This window comes from Formica exsecta, unplaced genomic scaffold (genome assembly GCF_003651465.1).
Source record: "Formica exsecta isolate Colony F162 unplaced genomic scaffold, ASM365146v1 scaffold504, whole genome shotgun sequence".
NCBI classification, from domain to species: Eukaryota; Metazoa; Arthropoda; class Insecta; order Hymenoptera; family Formicidae; genus Formica; species Formica exsecta.
In genome coordinates this window covers 48,780-70,842 of record NW_021852284.1, presented here as the reverse complement: position 1 = coordinate 70,842, position 22,063 = coordinate 48,780, and the positions used below count along the sequence as shown (strand labels likewise).

At 35.9% G+C, this 22,063-nt stretch overlaps 2 protein-coding genes across 5 annotated transcripts in view; one reads left to right on the top strand and one right to left on the bottom strand.

Moving 5' to 3' along the window:
- Positions 1-7,201, top strand: part of LOC115241690 (paired box protein Pax-6-like) — an 85,492-nt gene extending 78,291 nt beyond the window's left edge. Inside the window, exons 7-10 of one of the 3 annotated variants that reach the window (XR_003884951.1) lie at positions 1,982-2,241; positions 3,016-3,302; positions 4,019-4,422; positions 5,165-7,201. Coding sequence is in view for 2 of the 3 variants with exons in the window: in XM_029817569.1 (XP_029673429.1) it covers positions 1,982-2,241; positions 3,016-3,302; positions 4,019-4,326; positions 5,165-5,259 (950 nt within the window). In the remaining variant the exon portion in view is untranslated. The remainder of the gene's footprint in view (positions 1-1,981; positions 2,242-3,015; positions 3,303-4,018; positions 4,423-5,164) is intronic. The other 2 variants (XM_029817570.1, XM_029817569.1) reach the window with 2 other exon arrangements.
- Positions 7,167-20,733, bottom strand: LOC115241691 (zinc finger CCCH domain-containing protein 11A-like). 2 transcript variants are annotated; one of them, XM_029817572.1, is made up of 6 exons: positions 20,558-20,733; positions 20,095-20,194; positions 19,248-19,367; positions 18,534-18,708; positions 17,999-18,118; positions 7,167-9,711 (listed from the first exon to the last, which is right to left on the bottom strand). In XM_029817572.1, the coding sequence occupies exons 2-6, from the start codon at positions 20,152-20,154 to the stop codon at positions 8,846-8,848; spliced, it is 1,341 nt and encodes a 446-aa protein (XP_029673432.1). In that variant the 5' UTR covers positions 20,155-20,194; positions 20,558-20,733; the 3' UTR covers positions 7,167-8,845. The 2 variants fall into 2 exon arrangements, with proteins under 2 accessions (XP_029673432.1, XP_029673431.1); XM_029817571.1 differs by lacking the exon at positions 20,558-20,733 and adding an exon at positions 20,335-20,532.
- Between the last annotated feature and the right edge of the window lie 1,330 nt (positions 20,734-22,063).

The window sequence follows — 22,063 nt, the reverse complement described above, 5'->3', positions numbered from 1 at the left end:
ACGTTTTCGTTATCCCCGAGTTCCGCTGGCGCTTGTAATCTGACGTCATATATGGAAAATGTGATATCATTATTATCTCTCCATGATATCTACACTGATTTCAACGATAACAGCTATTTCTAGTATCTATGATTTTTTACTTGTTTAACATTATTAGTTTTTCATCTCACAGAGCAATAATGTATCGAGAAACTCTAATGCCATTTATACCTTCTAAATAAAATATTATCTATCACCATTGAAATATCTTTTAACGTAATTCCTTATCGCCACAAATGATATAATGATACATATATATATATATAAAATATAATCTAAATAGAATCTATTAGTAGATACTCAGTGGTGGACACATTTCAAATGCAAATAATTGAAAACATATTGTGTATTTCGTATTTAAATAAAACATGTATTTAAACATGTATTTTTAAAATAAATATGAAGATGATGAAGATGTGAAGGTGTTATATACAAATATATAGGAAATATCTATTTGAAAAATGCAATGATTAAAATTATTAACTGTAATAATAGTTCTAATCAAAATATCAAAAATTCTTATTCAAATTAGTATTCAAAATTTTCAAACTTTTGCAAAAATTATTTCAAATATTGTTTCTTATATTATTTCAAATATTATGTCAAATGTCATGTAATAAGAAAAGATTGATAAAACAGATATTAGTTTCTATCTATCTCCGAATACAGTAAAATCAATCAACAGAAAACTAAAAAATTGTAACTTTTTATTACTAATTATAGTAATATTTAAGATTATATAAAACATAGAACTTTAATTACATAGAATATATAATTAAATTTCGATAACAGCGACAAGTCGCGTGTCACATCGAGCCAGATTCTGACTCGAGCCTCTCCAACGGAGAGGAGGTAGTCGCGAAATGACAGTGGCGTATCTCGTGAGGGGGGTGGCCGGCGACTGGCGTCGGGACGCCCGTCGTCTTATCGGGCACCCTGTAGCCTCATCCCCCGCGCGTTCTCCTTCATCGTCCTCTTCTCGCTCTACCCTGTGTCTCCGCACCGTTCCCCTCATCGTCGTCGAAGCAAACCCGGTGACGCCTCGACGCGCTCACCCAGAAACCGACGATAAGGTTCACCCGGCGACGCTTGCCTATATCGCTCGTTTTCCTTCACATACGCGCGTCCACACGTATACATACATACACACGAATAGATACACGTACAAAGACGCGAGCGCATATAACACACGTAAGTATTGATATAAGAAAACTAGAGGGAGAGAGGGGGAAGGGGGGAGGAGAGTAAACGAAACCCCAAATCGTGTGCCACACGTTATCACGCAACCTGACATTGATAATACATCGCCGATTTCCTCCGCCGTTACAACCGAGAACGATTCCTGAAAAACTACTTGCTCGCAAGTAGATTTAAAAAAGATAGTCTTTATCGATATTTTGACAAAAATTATTATATATTATCTAATTGTGTAATTTTTTTTGAGTAATGGGTTTTAATGTCAATACAAATTTCTTTGAGTTCGAACTGAATTTTTCCTTTTCAAATTATAAGCTAAAAGCTAGATTCATCAATTGTTGCAATTAACTCTTATAAAAATTAATTCTTTTAAAAATTATCACATTTGACAACTCAGATTAAAGCTTGATAAGTCAAAAATATATGAAGGAAATATTTAATACATTGATTTAAAATTGTTGGATGTATTTTTAAAACTCTTGGAGATATATTTAAATTACCTTGACAAAATTTGCAAAAAAATTGGCCCGTGAAAGGATTAAATAATAGAATTCTATTATCAAATTATCTATTATCTGATAGAAAGTTAATTAGCAAGATATTCTTTTAATACGAAAACTATTCATATTACATATTCAATTCATATTATATTTAATTCACATAAAATATGAAGAGCAGTTGATCGTAGTAGCTTTTGCGTGCGACAGACGTTGATAACGGTGTGCGATACGTTTTATCATTACAGTAACCGAACTCGAGGGTGGCGCGCATTCTGACGAGACGAACAGCGGGGGTGACAACAGTAACGCCGGCAGCGTGTCAGGCGGCGCCGATGACGACCAGGCGCGTCTACGCCTGAAGAGGAAGCTGCAGAGGAATCGCACGAGTTTCAGCAACGAGCAAATCGACGCGCTCGAGAAGGAGTTCGAGAGAACGCACTATCCGGACGTGTTCGCCAGGGAGAGACTCGCCGGCAAGATCGGCCTACCGGAGGCGCGAATACAGGTGACTATTCGGCGCAACGTGAGCCGATATACTTGCATGACAAGTAGAATAATTGAGATCGTCAAATAAATAACAGCACGATGCTTTTTCCTTTGAAAAATTAGCAGTTATCGTGAGAGAATATTAAATAGAGGATATCCATTAACGTATTATTGAAATAACAAATGGGAATTTTTTTTTTTTTATCAGAAGATTATCTCGTGTTTCCCTATCTATGTCAAGGTTTCAATTAACACATTTGATCTTAAGTCAGGCTACTCATCGTTCACGAATTATAAGACATGGTGAATTTTTATATATATTTCATTGATAATTATATATTTCTCGGGACATGTTGTATGAAAGTTTGCTGTACCTTTTAATTCTTGAACATATTGACTTCATACTTGTGGCTGTAAGAAGAGTGGTTGGCAGTTTCTGAAAGAAAACGGTATTCGTTAGGTATTTCTAAAATTATAACTTTATATCAATGTTTTCGTCATTTTTATCATAAATAGCATTATATGGTCTTACGATATTATTTTTTATACACACATATACAGGTCTATTATTTTATCACAAATCACACCAAGATTGATGATCGTAATGATCAATAAAAAAATTATCTTGAAAGATGAACATAGATTCGATGCTATAATTTATAATAGATCTTCGCAAGGAGTAACGGGTTTTCTTAATGAACCGTTTCGTCCACGATTGTCAACCGATACGAAAGTTATCCGTAGTCTAGCGATTGACCTGTATCTTCGTCTGTCTTCTCGTTCACTAACTCAGGTCTGGTTTTCGAATCGGCGGGCAAAGTGGCGGCGCGAGGAGAAATTACGCACACAACGGAGGGATAATCCGCCACCGCAGCAGCAGCAACAGCAGCAGCAACAGCAACAGCAACACACTGCCGGGGTTAGTCTGGTGGGTGCTGGTCACCCGACGCCGCCACCACCCTCGGGGATACTCGGAGGCCAGCCGCCACCGCAGGCACCACCCTCGCCCCCCAGAATACACCACGGATTCGCGCCCACCGCCGTATATCCCGGAATACCCAGTATGCCCGACTCATACAGGTGAGAATAAAACGCGAAAAAGTTTTCACCGAGGTTAAATTGTCCAAAATTGAGATATTAAATCGATGATTGACTCTACGATAAAATCAGTTATTTAATGGTGGACATATTTTAAATATGGAAAGATTAAAAAATATTATGTTTTTGTTAGATAAAATATTCAAGCATTAATTTTTTTACGAGGGTACAAACATATTAAAATTATTTATTTGAAATATATATTTGAAGTTTTTGGATATATATACACACTCTTACATTGACCCTTTCAAATAATATATAAAAAATATATAATCTCTCTTTTGTATTATTTCAAATATTACCTCATATATAAACAACATAATTACGTAATGTAAAATTAGAAAAATGTCAAAATAAATACGTATTTATTTCAAATACTATATTACCCATTTTTATATCTGATGGTTAATTTTATAATCTATTTCACTTTATCTCTATAAAAGAGACACATAATATAATATAATATAAAGTAATGAATGATAATATGATAATAAAATAAATATTTTGTCACATAATAAAATTCCTTTTCTCAAAGATTTAATTCACATTTTTCATTCTCAAAGTGCTTAATAGTGATACTATTTCGGTAAAGTGATATCGAAATATACGTGACTAAGAAAAGTTTTCACATTTTACAGTAAAAGAGGAAACGATCGCGTTGATGCATCGCGTCATGTCATTCCTTTTTGGCATTACAGCCCAATGACGTCGATGCCGAGCTTCACGATGGGTGCCAGTCAGCAGAACCAGCACACGACGAGCAGCATGTCCTCGCTGTCCACCGGGGGTGGTATGAGCCCGATGGGCATGACCGTGGGTATGACTGTCGGACCGAGTCCCGGCGCGTGCCTCCAGCAACGGGACAACGGCTACTCGTGCGGGGTCGCGAGACCGCCGAGCTACGAGCCCCTTCATCTAGGCTACGGCGCCAGGCCCACTTGCAGCCCCACGCAGCCCTATCACGCGGCGGGCCTCAATCAGTACAATCAGAACGCCAGCTCGACCGGTGAGTGTCTACCGCACTCACTGCATTCGCTGCTTGCACTCTAGCCGATGGACTACTACTACGGCTACCATGGATAACACGCTATCGAGCCCGCCGGTAATGGATTATACACGCTTCTGTCTTCCCCTGCCCCTTTGGTGCCCCTCAAAGTATCCCCATTCGCGCGATCGAACGATCTCGTGAGAGATTTCCCCATCTCATTATATCAGTAAATGCGATCGAGGGGTGTCCGTAAAGCTACTCGCCTGCATCGCCTAACATTAACTGCCTGAGCGCTTCTTATTTCTAGTTAATGGATTGTAGGTGTTAGTAGAGTGATGTGTAATTTATGTTGGCAGAGCAAAACGCGTTGTACAAGACTGTGCGTGTCTTAAAAACAGATTAGTTTTATCATTAAAAGATACAATAAAATGTATGTATTTATACTGTCATTGCTATATATTGCTACTGTCAGATCCACCTGTGATCTGATTTTGTGTGTTATTACACACCTCTTAAGGATGATGAGATGATAAAATAATATTTTGACGGATACACATAGATAAAACAATACACACACACACACACACACACACACACAGTATCTCGAAAAATAAATCGAGACTTTCATATAAATGCTCTGGTTACTATCTCTGGTCTTTCTTTTATCTCTCTTCATTACTAACATTTATTAATAACTTCATATATTATGTCTGTGTTAAATCAGCTACGAAATTATAATCTAAATTTTTATCGAGAGAATTAGCATTAGCAAGAGAATTTGCACATAATTTCTATGCATGCAAAGTATTTTATATCCATGAAATTTATTAGAATGCCATAATGGATTCTCTTACAGGTCTAATATCGCCTGGCGTGAGTGTACCGATCGCGGTACCAGGTCAACCGGCGCCCGACATGGCGGCGCAATATTGGTCACCGAGGCTGCAGTGACCGTGGTGGTCGTCGACGTCGACCTCGTCTCCGTAGACTTGAGCTTCTTCGTCTATCTAGTTTATGTTACCGAAAAAGAACGGCACACACGGTTACGCTTGATTGTGGCGCGAAGTCTCCGCACTTTATGATGTTGATTGTTTGTGCGTGCGACTCTATCTCGTAACAAAAATCAAAGTGATCTATCATACCCGTGCGTTTCGTTTAAGCCAAAGCTCTGCATGGAAACGAGTTTGATTTGTCCGTGTTCGCGTCCGCTGCTTCCGTTTCTGTAAGGCAATGAATGCGTCATGAACATCATTTCACACACAGAAACTTTGACCGAAGAGACAACATTGTCCGTGAATTCGCTGACGTTTACTTGCGTGAGAAAATCATCCGTGGCACAAAAGAATCCGATTCTATCTATTCGTCGAAGACGATGAACTAAATTTTTAACTAAATGATTCTGATCGAATCTGTTTATGTATTGATGATAAAAATCGATGTAGTAATTGTATAATTGCAATACAAATGTGACACATGCCGAATTGGGTTACAATAGGCGGATCAATCAATTTCTGTGTATGATGGTGTGAATCTTATTCATCGTTAAAATTAAATTCCTAATATCCTGTATTAAAAATTAATATTTACACTTACGATTAACATCTTTCCGATCAAGTCCCTTTATTATTTTTAGACAAATAATAATGCTGCTTTTTCGCACTTTCACTAACAATGTTAGTGTCGTAATGTACACGCAAAGAGATATTTATTTCGAGACGCTTTATCAAAATCCAATGACTCGTAAGAACACGTGATCTTTGTAAGAAATATGTCAATCAAGTGATAATTTTTTTTATATGATATATCACAATATCAATGATCGGCAAGGTGTTATATGGAAAAATCTTCCAAAATATACATCCACGTACATGCACACTTTTATAATTACACAGCTTCATTTTATTCGTATACGATTATACTTCCAATATCTTTGAAATAGAATCGGGCAAGGTGAGACGCGGTGAAAAAAAAAAAAGAAATAAATCATCGGCAATGTGCAACTCGTGTAAAAATAATTAGCGTGAAAATCGAAGAGGGAAAAGAAAGAAAATCGCTCTCGAGAATTCTCGCTGTTTTTATTCGCAACGTTTCGTAGATGTAATTCTTGTAGGCGAGAGAAAGGGAAATAAAAATAGTTTCTAAGTCGGTATTATGTTATTATTTATACTCGTATAAAACAGAGCGGAGAGAGTCAGGAGATAATAAACGTGAGTTTGTTGTGTGTACATCGTAAGAATATCTCGATCCAGTCATTTATATATAAATATATACATAGTTGACTCTATAATTCTCTAAATACACTTGATAAAATCAATTCGTAAATTATATCCGGTGCAAGGTTCGTGAGAGAGGGAGAGAGAGAAAGAGAGAAAAAAAGAAGAACCGAAAATGCCGATTGTGATTTCCCTTAGGCCAGATATGTTAAGCGTACGATTATGCATTCTAAATAAATAGTGTGTACATTTAATCGAGAGTTCTCTCGATGCTTGTTTTCTAATCGGAGAATCCGTTTGCGAGATCCTAGCGTATACATTCGTCCTTGCTATATCAAATATTAATTGCAGAGAGTGTGAAGCAACCATGTGTTTAATACTGGATATCAATTGATCAAGATAAGTAACGATCGTGCGATTTCCTATTAGAAATCAAGCGCAACTCCTTCCCGAACGTGTTCATCTCGATTCGATAATTCATATGTATCTCAATGCCGTTTCGTTAATCCTCTTAGCATAATCGATAATCAATAAAGATATCAACGATCCCTCCTGGTATTATCGTCCAAATCGAAACAATTGAACCAATTATAAAAAAATAAAGGAAAGCGGAATGTGTGCAAGCAGAAAGAGACCATCGTTTTACCTTGCAAATGTAACAATTGTATATTTATTTCGACTTAATAATTAATTTACATTCGAAGACATGTTGTATTTCCTAAATCCTCATTAGAAATTATCAATTGCGATATAGATCTGCTGGCGCGATTAACCCTGGATTATTTCTGCGAATGCAAAAAAAGAAACTCTCATGGGTAAGACTAAATTAGCACTGATATGACAACATTGTGCTTTGATTATAATCAATTAATTATTAAAATCGATAACAACATTATAAAAATGTGCATAAATTATAAAAGTCCATATTTAATTCTTTCTTTAGGCTTACTTAAGAAGTTATACTTTTGTGATATATTAACGGATTATTGAATAGTAAGAGAAGTAATACCAGAGTTATATAAAGCCCAGCGGACATTTATTAAAAAATTGCAACAGTGTGTATATATATATATATAATATTATCATACAATTCTATATAACTATAACATTATTATAGTTATCGCATAATTTGGTAAAAAAACAAAATGTTTACAGGTTTTAAAAATAATAATATATAATAGATACATTCAATATATAGCCTAAGTCTTTAAGGCTCCCATTTCCTGTAGTCATACTGAATTATGAAGTAAAAAATCGTGAATATTTTTTTTATGGAATATGTCAAAATAGATTAGTTTTACTCATATGTTATCATCCGTTCAGTAGAGCGGTAAGATATACCGAAAGCACTTTTTTTATAAATAAATGTATATATAATTTATATTGCAATCCTATTTCCAACAAATGGGCCCTTGTGGACAAATGATTAAGATTAATTTAGATTTTTAAATGGACAACTGATTAGGATTTGCAGCTATTTATTAATTAATTTAACAAATCAAAAAGATAATTTTCGATATATTTTACTGATTTATATTATCACGAATGATGACAAATTGAAAAAAAAAAACTGATTTATTTCGACAATTCTAATATTTCGCAAGAAAATAATTCACACGATTTCTGACATCCTAATTCAATATATGACGTTAATAAGGGATCAAGAGTCTTAACATTAAAGGCATATATGATATCGATTAAAGTAAGTATTAAAGACTTCGAAGTATAGAATTTACTCTCTTTTATTATTATGCGTGTATTTCGAAAAATTTATTATTCATTTCAAAATTTCAAAATGTGCAACGATATATCATTCCGTATCAATCCGATTACTATATTTTAATTTAACTTTCATGCACATCTCTAAGTAATGTTTATACACTGCACATTTGGAATATCATATTTATTATTATTGATTCGAATTTTTCACGAGAATTTCATAACAAGATAAAAAAGGGATATGACTGAAGTCAGATATAAGAGAAATGCTGATTTATGTGCATGCTAAAATTAATGCGCCATTTTCAATTCGGAATAATAAGATTAAGACGTAACATAATTTACTGAAGCTGAAGCGTAAAATGGAACTATCAACGATTGATTAAATATTATAATTGTCTAAAGATCGTAACGATATGATCCTTCTTTTTTAATTAAGCTATTTATTTATATCCATCCAAATATTAAAAAAAAGAATAGATGTTATTTTTATATAAAATTTTTTAAGACATTTTTGAACCTTGGAGAAAAAGGGCGCAGAGTATAAGACTCAGTATCTCTACTTACGCATAGATTCGTTTAAAGTCGCTTAAATCGCAGTTTTTCTACTTGAGCAAGTCTTCGATATCTCTCATAATATCATCGGACGATGCATCTATTCTCAGGTACTCATCTTCGGTATTCGCGTACGATCGACCACCGGCCAATAGCGCGCTACTCATGATATCCTCCGTCGTGTACGTGGCGACCGATTTCCTGTCATCCGTCGCTTGTTCCGGTTGCGTTTGAATTTTCTCCTCGTCTGTACTGCTGTCGCACAGTCTGACCTCCACCTCGCTTCTCCTGTTCGCATTAGTCGATTCGTCGCTATGGCTCTCCAGCCTCTCGCGACACGATATTTCAGCACCCTGACCATCCACCGTTCCGGCTGGATCTTTGCACGATTTTGTCTGGGTATCCTTTGTAATAGCGCTTTTCAGAGACCTTCGCAGTTTTATAGGTGGTATCTTGATGGCGGGTTCGCCACTCTTGACGAACTCGGAGCTGACCCTGCGCTTCTTTGCCGGACTAACCGAGCTCTCCTCATCGCACTGCTCGATCGAACGCTTCTTCACGCTTCTCGTCGTTTCGATCGGCGACGAAGGCTCCGGCGCGTTCGTCGAAGCTTTAGCGGCCAGCTCTCTCTCCTTCTTTCGTCGTCGGATCTCCTCCAGACTCAACACTTTAAAGTCTAGCTTCTTTACCGGTTCTTCTATCTTGGGGGAATTCACCCATCGAGTAGCGCCGATCCTCTTAGCCTTGCCAATATCCGCTTGATTGCAGAAAAGTCCGGCATCGTTTCCAGCCTCGTACGAATAATATGCCGCGCTCTCCGCTTGGATCTCCTCTAGTCTCATCTGTTCGTAGGTCTTGCAGTACGGTACCTTGGGTTGCGATTTTACCGGTGACGGTGCACTTTCATTATCGGATTCTGGAAGAAACATACGAAGAACGATGGATCAAATAATCGTCTGGATTATTCGAAGAAGGCATCACTTGTGTTGATGGCCGTTTATATTAGATATAATCAGCTCTCTCTCTCTCTAGATGATAAAGCACTCGATTATCTGCCGATTACAGTTTCGGTAATCTATCTCTCATCCGTCATTATCAGAAATTGTGGACTTAATCTTACTTTATATAATCAAAAATTAGAACGATCGAGAATCTATATATTGTGTGTCTCTCTTCCTCGAATTTTTCTTTGTAATCAATCGCAATGTTTTTTTTTAAATACTCTCTTTTATATTGTAAATTTTAATCCCGTGTTTCGCGCGCTCTGTGGTAGGAAAATCTGGATAGGATTTGATAGTTTTCATCATCGACATCTCCTTTCCTGTCCTTGAAATCATGATATCTCTAAGCGAATTCTCTTCTCATTATCTCGATCTTTTTTTCTGGTCTTACGATTTTAAACTTAGATCTTAACTTCGAATTCGTCTTCTCATCTTTTTATTTATATCCTTCCCTTCGCACATTTCTTGACTAACACTTGATCGTTAAATCAAGTTTTAATTTATACAATAAAAATTTCTTAACATAGTCAAGAAAAATTCCACTTCTCTCTCTTTCTCTCTCGTCATACATACATTTCTTTCAAGAGACGCAATTTTCCTCTCTTATCTCTATCAGTTTAAAATTGGTTTCTCTCCGCAGATCTCTCTTTTGCGCTGCCGGGTTCGAAGTTGTGCAAAACGGAAATACTTCTTATTGTCGGCACATTTTAATTCGCACTTCGAGCACAATACTTACTTGTACAACAATTTATATAACACTTCTCTCGATTCATAGTCAATCTAAAAAAAATAATACACAAAGTCGGAGAAATCTTCACTAGATCGTCGTGACCGCAAAAATTATAAATTTTTAAAGTAACAAAAGTAATATTTCTTTCAAAATAATCGGAAGATGAATGAAATTACGGTTAATGGAATCGGAAAGAAGTGAAATAGAAAGAAACCCCATCGAGAAGAGCATCGCCGATAATGCTGGCGACATTTGTCAAAAAATTGTCACCATACAGTTACCGGTCATATGCTCGCTCTCCGGGTCGATTGTCCGGATGGTTTTCGAGGTATCAAGTTTATTGAAATCCAGATATCATCTCAATGAAAAGTATTGATTTTTCCATTCGCTTACATCAATTCGTTATAGTTAAATTGCGCATCGCTTATTCTTTAGCATCAATCAATCTTTCTCCTCTTCCATCCACATATCCGCAGCCGTGATCGGCTGAGAAAAAAGGCTCTTTCGTTTTTTTTTTGTTTATTTACTTTTCTTTTTTTTTTTTTTTTTTTTTTTTTTTCTTTTTTTTTTTTTTTTTTTTTTTTTTTCTTTTTTTTTTTTTTTTTTTTTTTTTTTCTTTTTTTTTTTTTTTTTTTTTTTTTTTCTTTTTTTTTTTTTTTTTTTTTTTTTTTCTTTTTTTTTTTTTTTTTTTTTTTTTTTCTTTTTTTTTTTTTTTTTTTATTTCTTCTCTATCGTTCGCGTTCGAGATAAGAGAAGCAGAACGAACGCGTTTCTGCATCGCCATAACGAGTCGACATAAGAACGATCGCGGATGTTGTCATTCTTCATCGCCATGATCTCAATCCCGTTTTCAGGGATTCCGAGCATCTTGGGCGAGCTTTCGAGAGTCTCGTCCGCGCTGCGGACGTCTGTTTCTCGTCCACGAGACAGATCCCGATCGCAGGGAAGCGCATTCGCGGGCTCGACTTGTTACGTCTTCGAATCGTTACGTCGACCGTTACTTCAACGAATTTAAAGTGTGATCGCCACGCGACCGAGGCCAAAATGGGTAGAAAAAGATAAACTACAAGAGAGAAAAACCGATGAAATAACGAGAGAGAACGTTAGAGAAACAGGGCTCCGGTCGCGCGTACGGCCGTAAAAAATCACTCGCGACTCGATTCAAACGCATTATAACGACGAAAGGTACGATATCGCGAGTCGAAGGAAGTCAGAGAAAACACGGGTAAAAAGATATGAAGTATATAATCGGAGACAGTCGTTGAGATTTATCGGTGAGAGACTCGAGCGCGAGTCAGGGGAACGAAATCAAAGAGTCGGAGAAGAGCGATCGAAAAACTATTGTCGGTTCGCTCTGATATTATGCTGTTCTCGCGATTACTCGCGCACCGACGAGTCTGCATTTCGCGTGACACTCTGACAGATCGTCATACAATTTATAATCCTTGAAAAAAAAAGAGCAATGCCTTCTCATCACAAAAGCGTCGATAGCGCAGTAATCGCGAGACACATATACAATGATGATAACAATCATTGCTTCTTTGCATTCTCTAAAATCACAAGGAGGAGGAAATGCAGACAAAAAAAAATCAAATTAACAAATTGCTATAAACAATGATCTTACACAAAACGAAGATCGAGGGGCGAGAATCGCGTTGTACGCAATCGCCTCCTTTTTTCTCGTGTAACATATATATAGTACATAATATATACATATATACATATATATATATATATATGTATATATATAATATTCTCTGTGCTTTCACACACACACTCTCTCTATCTTTTGTCTTTCAACTTACGCTTATAGAGAGACGCGCTTTTTCAAGCGCGCGCTCGCGCACACGCATACGCACACGCGATAAGTTAAATGAGTCACAGGCCATGGCGATGTAAAGAAAACATCGCGTATACTCGCTGTCTCTCGAAACTTAGATTTACAATACGATTGTTGACGATATCCATCGAACATCCTGCATAAATCGCCGATTTAATCGCAACCGAGAGAGAAACGCATACTCTCCGTAAAGATCTACAGCTCGTCGAATTTTATCTCGATGAAAGGGAGACACATCTGTCTCGCCTCCGAGTCGCATCCGAGTGAGACAACGAGCATCGCCCATGGCTCGCACGATCGCCTATAATAAATTTACAGTCAATGAGACCGTAATGATCGACGCAGACGATATAACGACTCGCTAACGAGCAGAAGAAATAATCTATCGGCTCGCGGTGTCATCGTCATCGCGATCAGCAGGCCTATTCTGCACCTTTAAACGCCCGCATTATAATTACAATGCACGCGTTACAGGACTCGTACCTATGTGAAAAAAATACGTTATAGCTATAATGCATGCATTAAAAGTTACGGAGTAGACCTGCAGGATCCTTCGATCCTGTCGATAGCTTTTAGCTTTCGATATAGTTAATATTTGTGGATAGATGTTAAATATAAGAGAGAGGAAAACCCACGATCTCACACATGCGTGGATCGCTTCGTCCTTCGAGACTCTATTCGCACAGATAAAGGCCCTTCGTCGAAGGGCAGTGGCAGAACCCGCCGCTGCAGGTCCTTATTTTTCATACTTATATATCTCTCGTATCATCTCGTTCACAAGCACACTATTTATCAGATACATTCTCTCCTTCTCTCTCTCTCTCTCTTTCTCTCTTTTTTCTTCGATAGTCATCCTCGCATTTTTTCATATAACACTCGCTACTAAACTCTTTTGCCTTTCAAACTCACGCGCACAATCATATTTTATATTTCTGTACGTTTCATTTTTTTTTTTTTTTTGCACATAGATTTTATAGATCCGGGTGCGCGTCGCGATCGAATTCGATCGAACTCGCTCCTTTCTTGGAAGACCTGCGCGTCATTCCCCGTTTTAAAGAGGGAAATCCACCGTGCAAATCTATCCGGATGATCGGCTAAAATTGGCGTTTATTTTAATTTGCCTGTTAAAACATATCTCGTACATAAGAAAAAAAAAACATGACTGGAATTACGCGAACATAAAACGGACTGGCGATTCTGTACGGTTGAAAGCACAAAATTCTCGCCGATCGAAATACACGCGCAAAATTTTGCGCGGAAAACCGTGAGTAAAAGTCAATACACGAGTATTCCAAAACAAAACAAAAAAAAAAAAAAAAAAACGAAATGATATTCGATTTGCTTAAAAAACCGCAAAGAAAGATATCAATATAACAGAAATTTGCATTTGATTTTATGAAAACCATGAATAATATTACAACCGACAATCGCTAGAAACTGTAGCTATGATTTCGCGCTATGGTATGTTATAACCATTACACTTAATAGAGAAGAGCAGAGAGATTTCCAGTCATCGTTTTCACGATGAAAATGTCGAGTGAAAGCTCCTAGAAATACATGTGATACTGAAATACTCGTGAAACAACCATTGGCGGAATCACATCATTGGTATTACCGAAATTCTGCATTTTTTATTCTATTTCTTGTGTTTTTTCTATTTACAATTTTGCAAACATCGTCGAAAGTTATACGACGATATGCATTTTCTCTAGACTACAAAAAAAAAAAAAAAAAAAAAAAAAAAAACAAAAAAAAATTATGCGACAGTCCCTTATATCAACAATAATCTCGACCTACTAAAACAAAATATATAATTCCCTATAATATATAGTTAAATATAATATATATGCGTGTAAAACATATCGCTGTATAAGAAAAATTATTAGTTTTCTATTTTGCATCGCGTATTTTTCACGCAAAAATACGTGTATATGTGATGTGTATGCATTCAATCTATCAATTTGAGGTCTTTCTTTCTCCTTTCAGTCTCGCTTTCTCTTTCTTTCTTTCTTTCTCTCTCTCTCTCTCTCTCTCTCTCTCTCTCTTTCTTTCTATTACATGCTCACCCAACTCAATTATTTCAATAACTTCCTCATAAAATTTTATAACTTCCTTCCTTTTTTCGCCGTGTGTGTGTTTTATAATGATAGAACGCTTTGCCTCCTATATTATTTAGTCTATCAAGTTATCATATGCACCGTTGACTCGAAAAAAAAAGTTCGCTATCAGAAACTTGAGAAAAACTGGCAGAGTCTTCTTAAATGATTTATGTTATTTCTCCTCGATGTCCCCTTACGTTCTTCCCTCCGTTTTTCGTTCAGCTGTGATGCGACTTATTACTATTGTAAAAGACCAGCGTATCTTATATATATATATACTTTCCCTAATTATAAAATTTTCCATCGGTGCAAGATTAATAATTTGATAAATTATTTAATAAATATGAATTTCTCTTTTAATTTTTCTGCTGACCCCCTCCCGCCCCCAACGAGCCAGCAAGATCAAACGTGCGATATATCAGAAAAATTGAGGCGCTGAAAACAAAAGAATTACGTTTGTTGTTGAAAATAAAAGCTAAGTTTAAATTGTGTGAAACTCTTCGCTACACGATTATCGATATTTAACTAGAAGAATTTTTTCAAAATGTGTCACGTACCTCAATTTTCGTTCTCAACGTCTCAATTAAGGGTCACTATATCCTCTATTATCATACGGAATCTCGTAAAAAGTGAATCAGTATAATATGTAATATTCTCTTGGCGATCGCGTATTCTTTTATTCGATATATAATAAACGACATCGGCGTTTAACATTATCACGTAGAAAGCAAGCTTCTAAGCCGAATTGTTAAACGTGCTCTTTAGAGCGTTAAAAGATCACGCTTGACTTACGTTTTAAATCTATACTTTATCAATTTTTTTTTCATTTTTCTTTCAATTGCCCTTGTTGTAAAGATACAACATCGAGATTATTGTGGCCTGCGAAAATTTGCGTAATTATCATCCGGCGCAAGCTCCGTGTGAAGCGCAATATCACGTTATTTCCATTTCGCCGTCCTGAAATTCTCAAATTCACGTGAGAAGCCAAAACATATGAAGGCATTATTATTCGTGCACGCGTAAAACACAAGGTAAGGACGCGATTGGAATCTGTCTAAATCTTTAAACACGGATTCGCGCGCGAATATTACTTTATATAAATCTCTCTTTCTCCTTCTTTCTCTTCTCTACCCCTTTCTCTAGTCAATCAATCAATCAATCAATCATTCATTCATTCATTCATCTCTCTCTCTGTTTTTTCATATCTCTCTCTCTCTCTCTCTTTCTCTCTCACACACACACACACACACACACGCACGCACGCACGCACGCACGCACGCACGCACGCACGCACGCACGCACGCACGCACGCACGCACGCACGCACGCACGCACGCACGCACGCACGCACGCACGCACGCACGCACGCACGCACGCACGCACGCACGCACGCACGCACGCACGCACGCACGCACGCACGCACGCACGCACGCACGCACGCACGCACGCACGCACGCACGCACGCACGCACGCACGCGCGCGCGCGCGCGCGCACACACACACACACACACACACACTCTCTCTCTCTCATTTTCTTTCTCTCGCTAGTTTTCTCTTCCTTCTTCTTCTACATCACGCATTTCACGTATAATAATAAAGTACGTGACATCAAAGAAAGCATATATGCTCGCGCGCTTATCGGTTTGGACATAAATATCTCAATTATTTCCTATTATTCGCCATTGCACTTATTTCAGCTCAAGACGTGACCGATAGAACAATATCCGTAGGTTTCTTTTTTTCCTTTTTTTTTTTTCAATAAGATGTACATATCGGTTAACCCGAATATATGCTACATATAATATTTCTTCAATCGGCCACGCAAGAGATGTAATGCAAGTCCGCACATCCGAAAGAAGAGGGTGGGGCGCGGAGCGATATTTAAAATAAACTTTCTAAATACTAGCCAAACACTCTCTCGTCAAAGACGCAAACCTAAAACGAGCAAGACTCGTTCGTCGTATTACAAATACCCGATTAACATTGAAATGCCAGCTTTCCGCAACTAAGAGTAAGATCTCTATGAATATAAAAAAATTGTGTATGTCTGTGTGCATATATGTGCATGTGTGTGGTAAAGCGACGACCCATAGCTATCTTCTTCTTCGTTTAGCACGGTTCTCGCTTTCGCGATCTTACAGCATGTGATGCATTGACGAAGATACTTGAACCTCGTTTTTCTTAAGTTAGACCATTCTGCTAATTCGAGCCCGATTGCACCGCAGCTGGAGAAAGATAGCCATAGGCGGTTAGAGGGCTAATTTAGGCAAAGTTTAGATATAGCAGCCCCTGTAAAAATCGATATTTACTACTAAATTTATCGTGGTAACACGAGTGCTAGATTTATCAATAAGATCGATTAATACGATTGGGCAATTGTACTTCGATGATCATATTATGATTACCAATAAGTGCCAATTCTTTAAATGTGAATTCGATCTATGTAGATATATTGTATGTTATATATCTCTTTCCCATGATAACAAACAAATATCGAATAAACGAATAAATAAGCTCTTGTATATGGTAAGTCGCACAAACATAAACAATCGCCACAATAAGAGCAACCAATGTAATAGAATCCTTAATAAAATTATATGATCTCTGCAATTTAATATGACATAATGGTATAAATGCTTTCTTTTTTTTTTTTTTTGCATTAGTTGCATCTCATTAGATCGATCCATTTTACGAAACAAATTCAAAGGTAAAAGTCGATTAAATATTGGGAATGTACTGTGTATATGGGTAGGACCTAACGTCGTGAATTAAATATTATGTTAAAATCGACACAAGATTCTTCCGTTATGTATCTTTCGCTGCTAGAAAGATATACATATATTATTCTTCATGCAGAATGATACTTTCGTAGTAATTCATCATTTCTTACACCAAATGTGTTTAATCACCTAAACTATATTCGTTATGCCAGAGAATCAATAACACACAATCGATGTAATAACTTAATCATCGAAAACTTGAAAAATTTTAAATGTTCATGAATTCTTCGAAAGTATTTTTCTGTTACTAGTTGACGAACGAAGAAAATTATACATATGTCGTGGCAAAGACTACAACACAGTTTTCGTCGATTTTAAAATCTTCTATACGACGTTATACCGAGAAATGGAAAAGGAAATCGGGAGGTCTGAGGTTGTGGGGTTTGCTGCGTATGTATCGACGTGTACGGCGATTGCTGGAGGAGCGGGGAGTTCTGTTGATTTTGCAATGACGACAGAGACTGCCCAGGGGAGTGAGAGTGTAAATTTTGTTGATGATGCGGATATGACAGCGTGTGATGACAGGGAGAGGATTGCGAATTGGTTGGCGGTGGAACGTTTAGGTTATTTGTGACGCTGATGCTACCGGGGATGTTGAGACTGTTAGGATTGTTAGGGATTGTCAGGTTCTTCGGGATACCGAGCGCGTTCGGGAGATTCATATTTGTTTGCAAGCTAGGCGGTAGAGAGAGAGTAGCTGACGTAAGATAATGTACGTTGAAAGATGGACGGGGGGGCTAGTAAAGCCTCATACCTTCTTCAAATTTGACGATGAGAGGATCAACGGCGGGACTACCGATAAAACTACCAGCCTCGCTGTTTCCTCTACCTTGGTCCGACTCAGTAGTACTGCTGCCGTCATACTTGGGGTCATCTTTATGATATAAAAAAACGTAAAAGTATTTGTCCATATACAACGATAGTTATTATCATAAATGCATACTAATAATCTGATTATCTCATCCCATACATTTTCATATATATATTTTTATCTTATCCCATTTATATAAGATAAGATAAATAGAATATAAAAATGATTCTAAAATTAACTTGAAATAAGCAGTATTTTATTTTTTTCTGTTTAGTTCGCAAATAGTATTAAATAAATAAACTAAAATAATATTAATATAAATAAATTTAAAAAATTGTTTTGGTTCTTTTCTTTTTAAATAGAAACAATCCAAATTTTAAATAAAATTTTCCAAGTCAAAGTTGCAACTAAATAGATGAGTTCTACTAATTACCATCAATCTAAAAAATTTATTTTATGACAATATAAAAACATCTACCTTGACGGTTGAGCCATTCTTGATTAGGAGATTTTGTTGCTACTTCTGTGGTCTTCACAGGATTGATAGGATCATTGGTAATATTGCGTGGAGTCGCATGCATAAATGGACAATGTGGTTTCCTACATCCTCCAGGTTGTGTCTCCCAATAACAAGGAATTGACTTGCGATTTTTCTAAAAAAAAAAAAAAAGAAAGGGTTAATGTTTTTATCTTTAAAAATTCTAATATCTAAAATAGTTTGACTAAATATGATTAAATATCATTATGATATGCAAACTATTTTGTCTTAAATCAAACATTGATTGTTTATTTATTTCGATAATTATTTAAAAGAAATAATATAATAAAACTGCTACGTGTTAATTTATATATATTAAACTCCACAGATTTATATTTTAGAGAAGGAGAAAATAATATAGTATATAATAGTATATAATAATTGTGCAAAATATATATAAATATTTAAAAAATCTTATCAAGACTTAATGGCACCTTTTGTGATACTTAACCCGTAATGGCCACATATGGGTCATTTTGACTCTATCGATATTTTAACAATAGAATATCCTGAAGACCTTAATCAATTAAAAAAATGTTTAAAATATATTTTTTAGCTTTTGTTCATTTCTTACAGACATTAAGATTACAAACTAAATCGAATTATTTATTTAACAAATGATCAAGTGTAAGCTTATCTAGTAAAGATAATTACCTTTAATTCCATGTGTCTGAAGTTACAGTGCTCATTAAGGCAATTTCCTTGTTGCCAATATGTGCACGTAGTTTCACAACCTAGAGCAGATGGTTCATGTCTATATGGGCAAAAGTCGCCCTGTAAGAATAAAAAAAAAAATAATAATCAAATATAAAAATTATTCAATAATAGTTCAGTTAAAATAACCTAACAAGAATAACTACAAACACTTGCAGTGCCAAATCATGTCATCAATACTGCAAGTGAAATTACCAAATATCTAAGGCATCGTAAATATATAATCATTCATTTATTACTTACTTATAATCATTTATATATGACTTAGAAATGTATGTAGATATTATAAGATATTTTAAATTATGATTCAATCATTAACTAAACCAGATATTAAAATAAAATAAGAGGATGATAAAATAACCATGCACACACAATGTGATCAATAGTATGTTTTTCAAAAATCATGTATCTATATTCGACAAAATATTTACGCAATAAATAAAATTTTAATACGATAAAAAAACGATAAAAAGTCTCTATATCATGTGTAAATAAATAAATAAATGGAAAAATCAGCGTCCCTCTAGAATTTAACCAAGTTTTAATAATAAGTAATTAAATTTTATACGATTTATATTTCTTTTTTTTGAATTTTTACGATATCGTGTGAGAAAAAATCTTATCAACATGGCATCAAAATGGCCGACCTAACCTCGGCGAGCCCGACAGATCGCGAGCAATATGGAACGATATGAAAAAATTTTTCCGAATTAATGTTAAACCGGGGTGCGTCGAGGGCGATGCAGTTCAACTCGAGAAAAGATTATCTCGAGGGAGATTCGCTCACCTTTTTGCACGTAGAATAGTAGAAGAAGTAGCAGTCCAGATTCTTATGGTTGTGCTCCATTTGTAAGAACTTGTAAAAGGACGAGTGATCGTGCTCCTTGCTGAAAACAGAGATTAATCTTTCTAAGATACATCCGTCAATTGTGGAGCGAAACGCGGACGTAAATGTCAAATGCATTTTTCAACGATTGATGAATTAATAGACGATTGTAAAGCCAAACGAGGAGGAAAGAAACGTTACCATTTTGTGCGGAACATGATTGCGCGATTGTGAATTCGGATAGATCTCGTAGTCGACAACAGTTAAGCACATACGCGAAGCAGTCTACGGCTAAACTGACGAAGGTCCTCGTTCGCGATCGACGGGCAACAACAATATTTGAGAATCGTCTCGCATGACCCGCGCTCTCGTTTTTTTTCCCCACTCGTTTTCGTGTATATCGTCGTATTGTGTGTATACGTACCCTCGACGCCGCAAGTCCCACGGTGACACCTTTTTTTTCGCACAACACAAAATCCACTCAAACACAGATCCTCGCTCAGTCGATCTCGACCGTCAGTGTATGTCGATTATCCTCAACGTGCCGTCCGTGCTGTCGCTCGCACGATTCCCGTTCGTGGACGCTATTGCCAACTGTCAACTATCGTTTGTACGATGCGCTCCACTTAACATTACGAATGCTCTCGATCGTTCGATCGACCAATCAAAATGAGGAAATTTTTCGTTCTGATTGGTCAATTGAATGCTTCGAACATTTGTAACGCCAAATGGATTGCATCCGTGGTTCTGCTGCGGTATCGTCAAATGCTATGTTGCTGGTCCTGTTATGGCGGTGTATTCAAAAGTGCAACGATCGATGACGCATTGCTGCTCCAATTCATTTCTCATTTACTTTTCTTAGAAATAATTAAAAATGTCAAATAACAGTACAATTACATATATATAATATTTATATATTATATTTATATATATATAATATATTTCTAGTAAAAGTAAATAAGAAATGAATTGAAAAAGCAGTATACATGTATATTAAATGTAGGTAAATAAATACAACATTAATAGGATTAGGAAGGCAGAGATTTAGAGGACCATTTTACTTTTTAGTATAACACTGAAACATTCCGATATCTCTTCTTTGTAATAACTTTATTGAGAAAGTGATATTCATTTTCTTTATACATTAAAAAGATGAAATTACACTTTGGCCATCACCTTCAATTCCATTCAAACAAAATTAAAATATGATTAAATTTTTATTCATACTTGTTTAATTCATCATTGAACTAATAATAATAGCATAGTATCTCTCTATACATATAATGATAAACTCGAAAATGGATATACACATATATATTGCCAAGTTTTCGTATTATATAACTCATTTGTCCACATTGTGTCGTCACATTGTGATAACGTCAATGCTGATTATAATAGCATTTTATTTTAATATTGCTAAAATACATTTGTTTTAAAACGTAATATATTCATAATAAAAAGCTATACATTACATTCAATCTGTGTTTGAAATAAAAAGCTATAATAATTCACAGATAAAACATAAAATTGACCAAAATAATCTATCTCCCAAAATTACTTATATTATTTATATATAAATTATTCATTAATCGTAATATACTTTATAACAAAAGCTATGAAGAAATAGTAAACATGGCAAACATTACATATCGATTTCTCTCTACACTCTCCGTGAAGAAGTTTGGAAATTGCGCAACCCACTCTTGATATTCTTAATACTTTGATATTGAAATGACGATTTTTTTCAAATATATTTACTATACTTCTGCTAATATATAAAATAGGTTTATTTCGTAAATTATGGCTGCATCGTATTATTTCAGACAATGTATCACATGGTTGCTGACATACGATATGAATTTACGAAATGGAACCATTGCACTCATGCATAAGTGGCATGATATTGTTCTCTTTTATATATATATATATA

What these genes read in the sequence shown, in the direction of transcription:
- LOC115241691 (XM_029817571.1), bottom strand. An exon ending in TCAGACACATGGAATTAAAG is followed by an intron (nt 18,709 to 19,247) that starts GTAATTATCTTT and finishes TTTTTTTTTTAG; the next exon opens with AAAAATCGCAAGTCAATTCC. An exon ending in CATCGTCAAATTTGAAGAAG is followed by an intron (nt 9,712 to 17,998) that starts GTATGAGGCTTT and finishes TGTTTCTTCCAG; the next exon opens with AATCCGATAATGAAAGTGCA.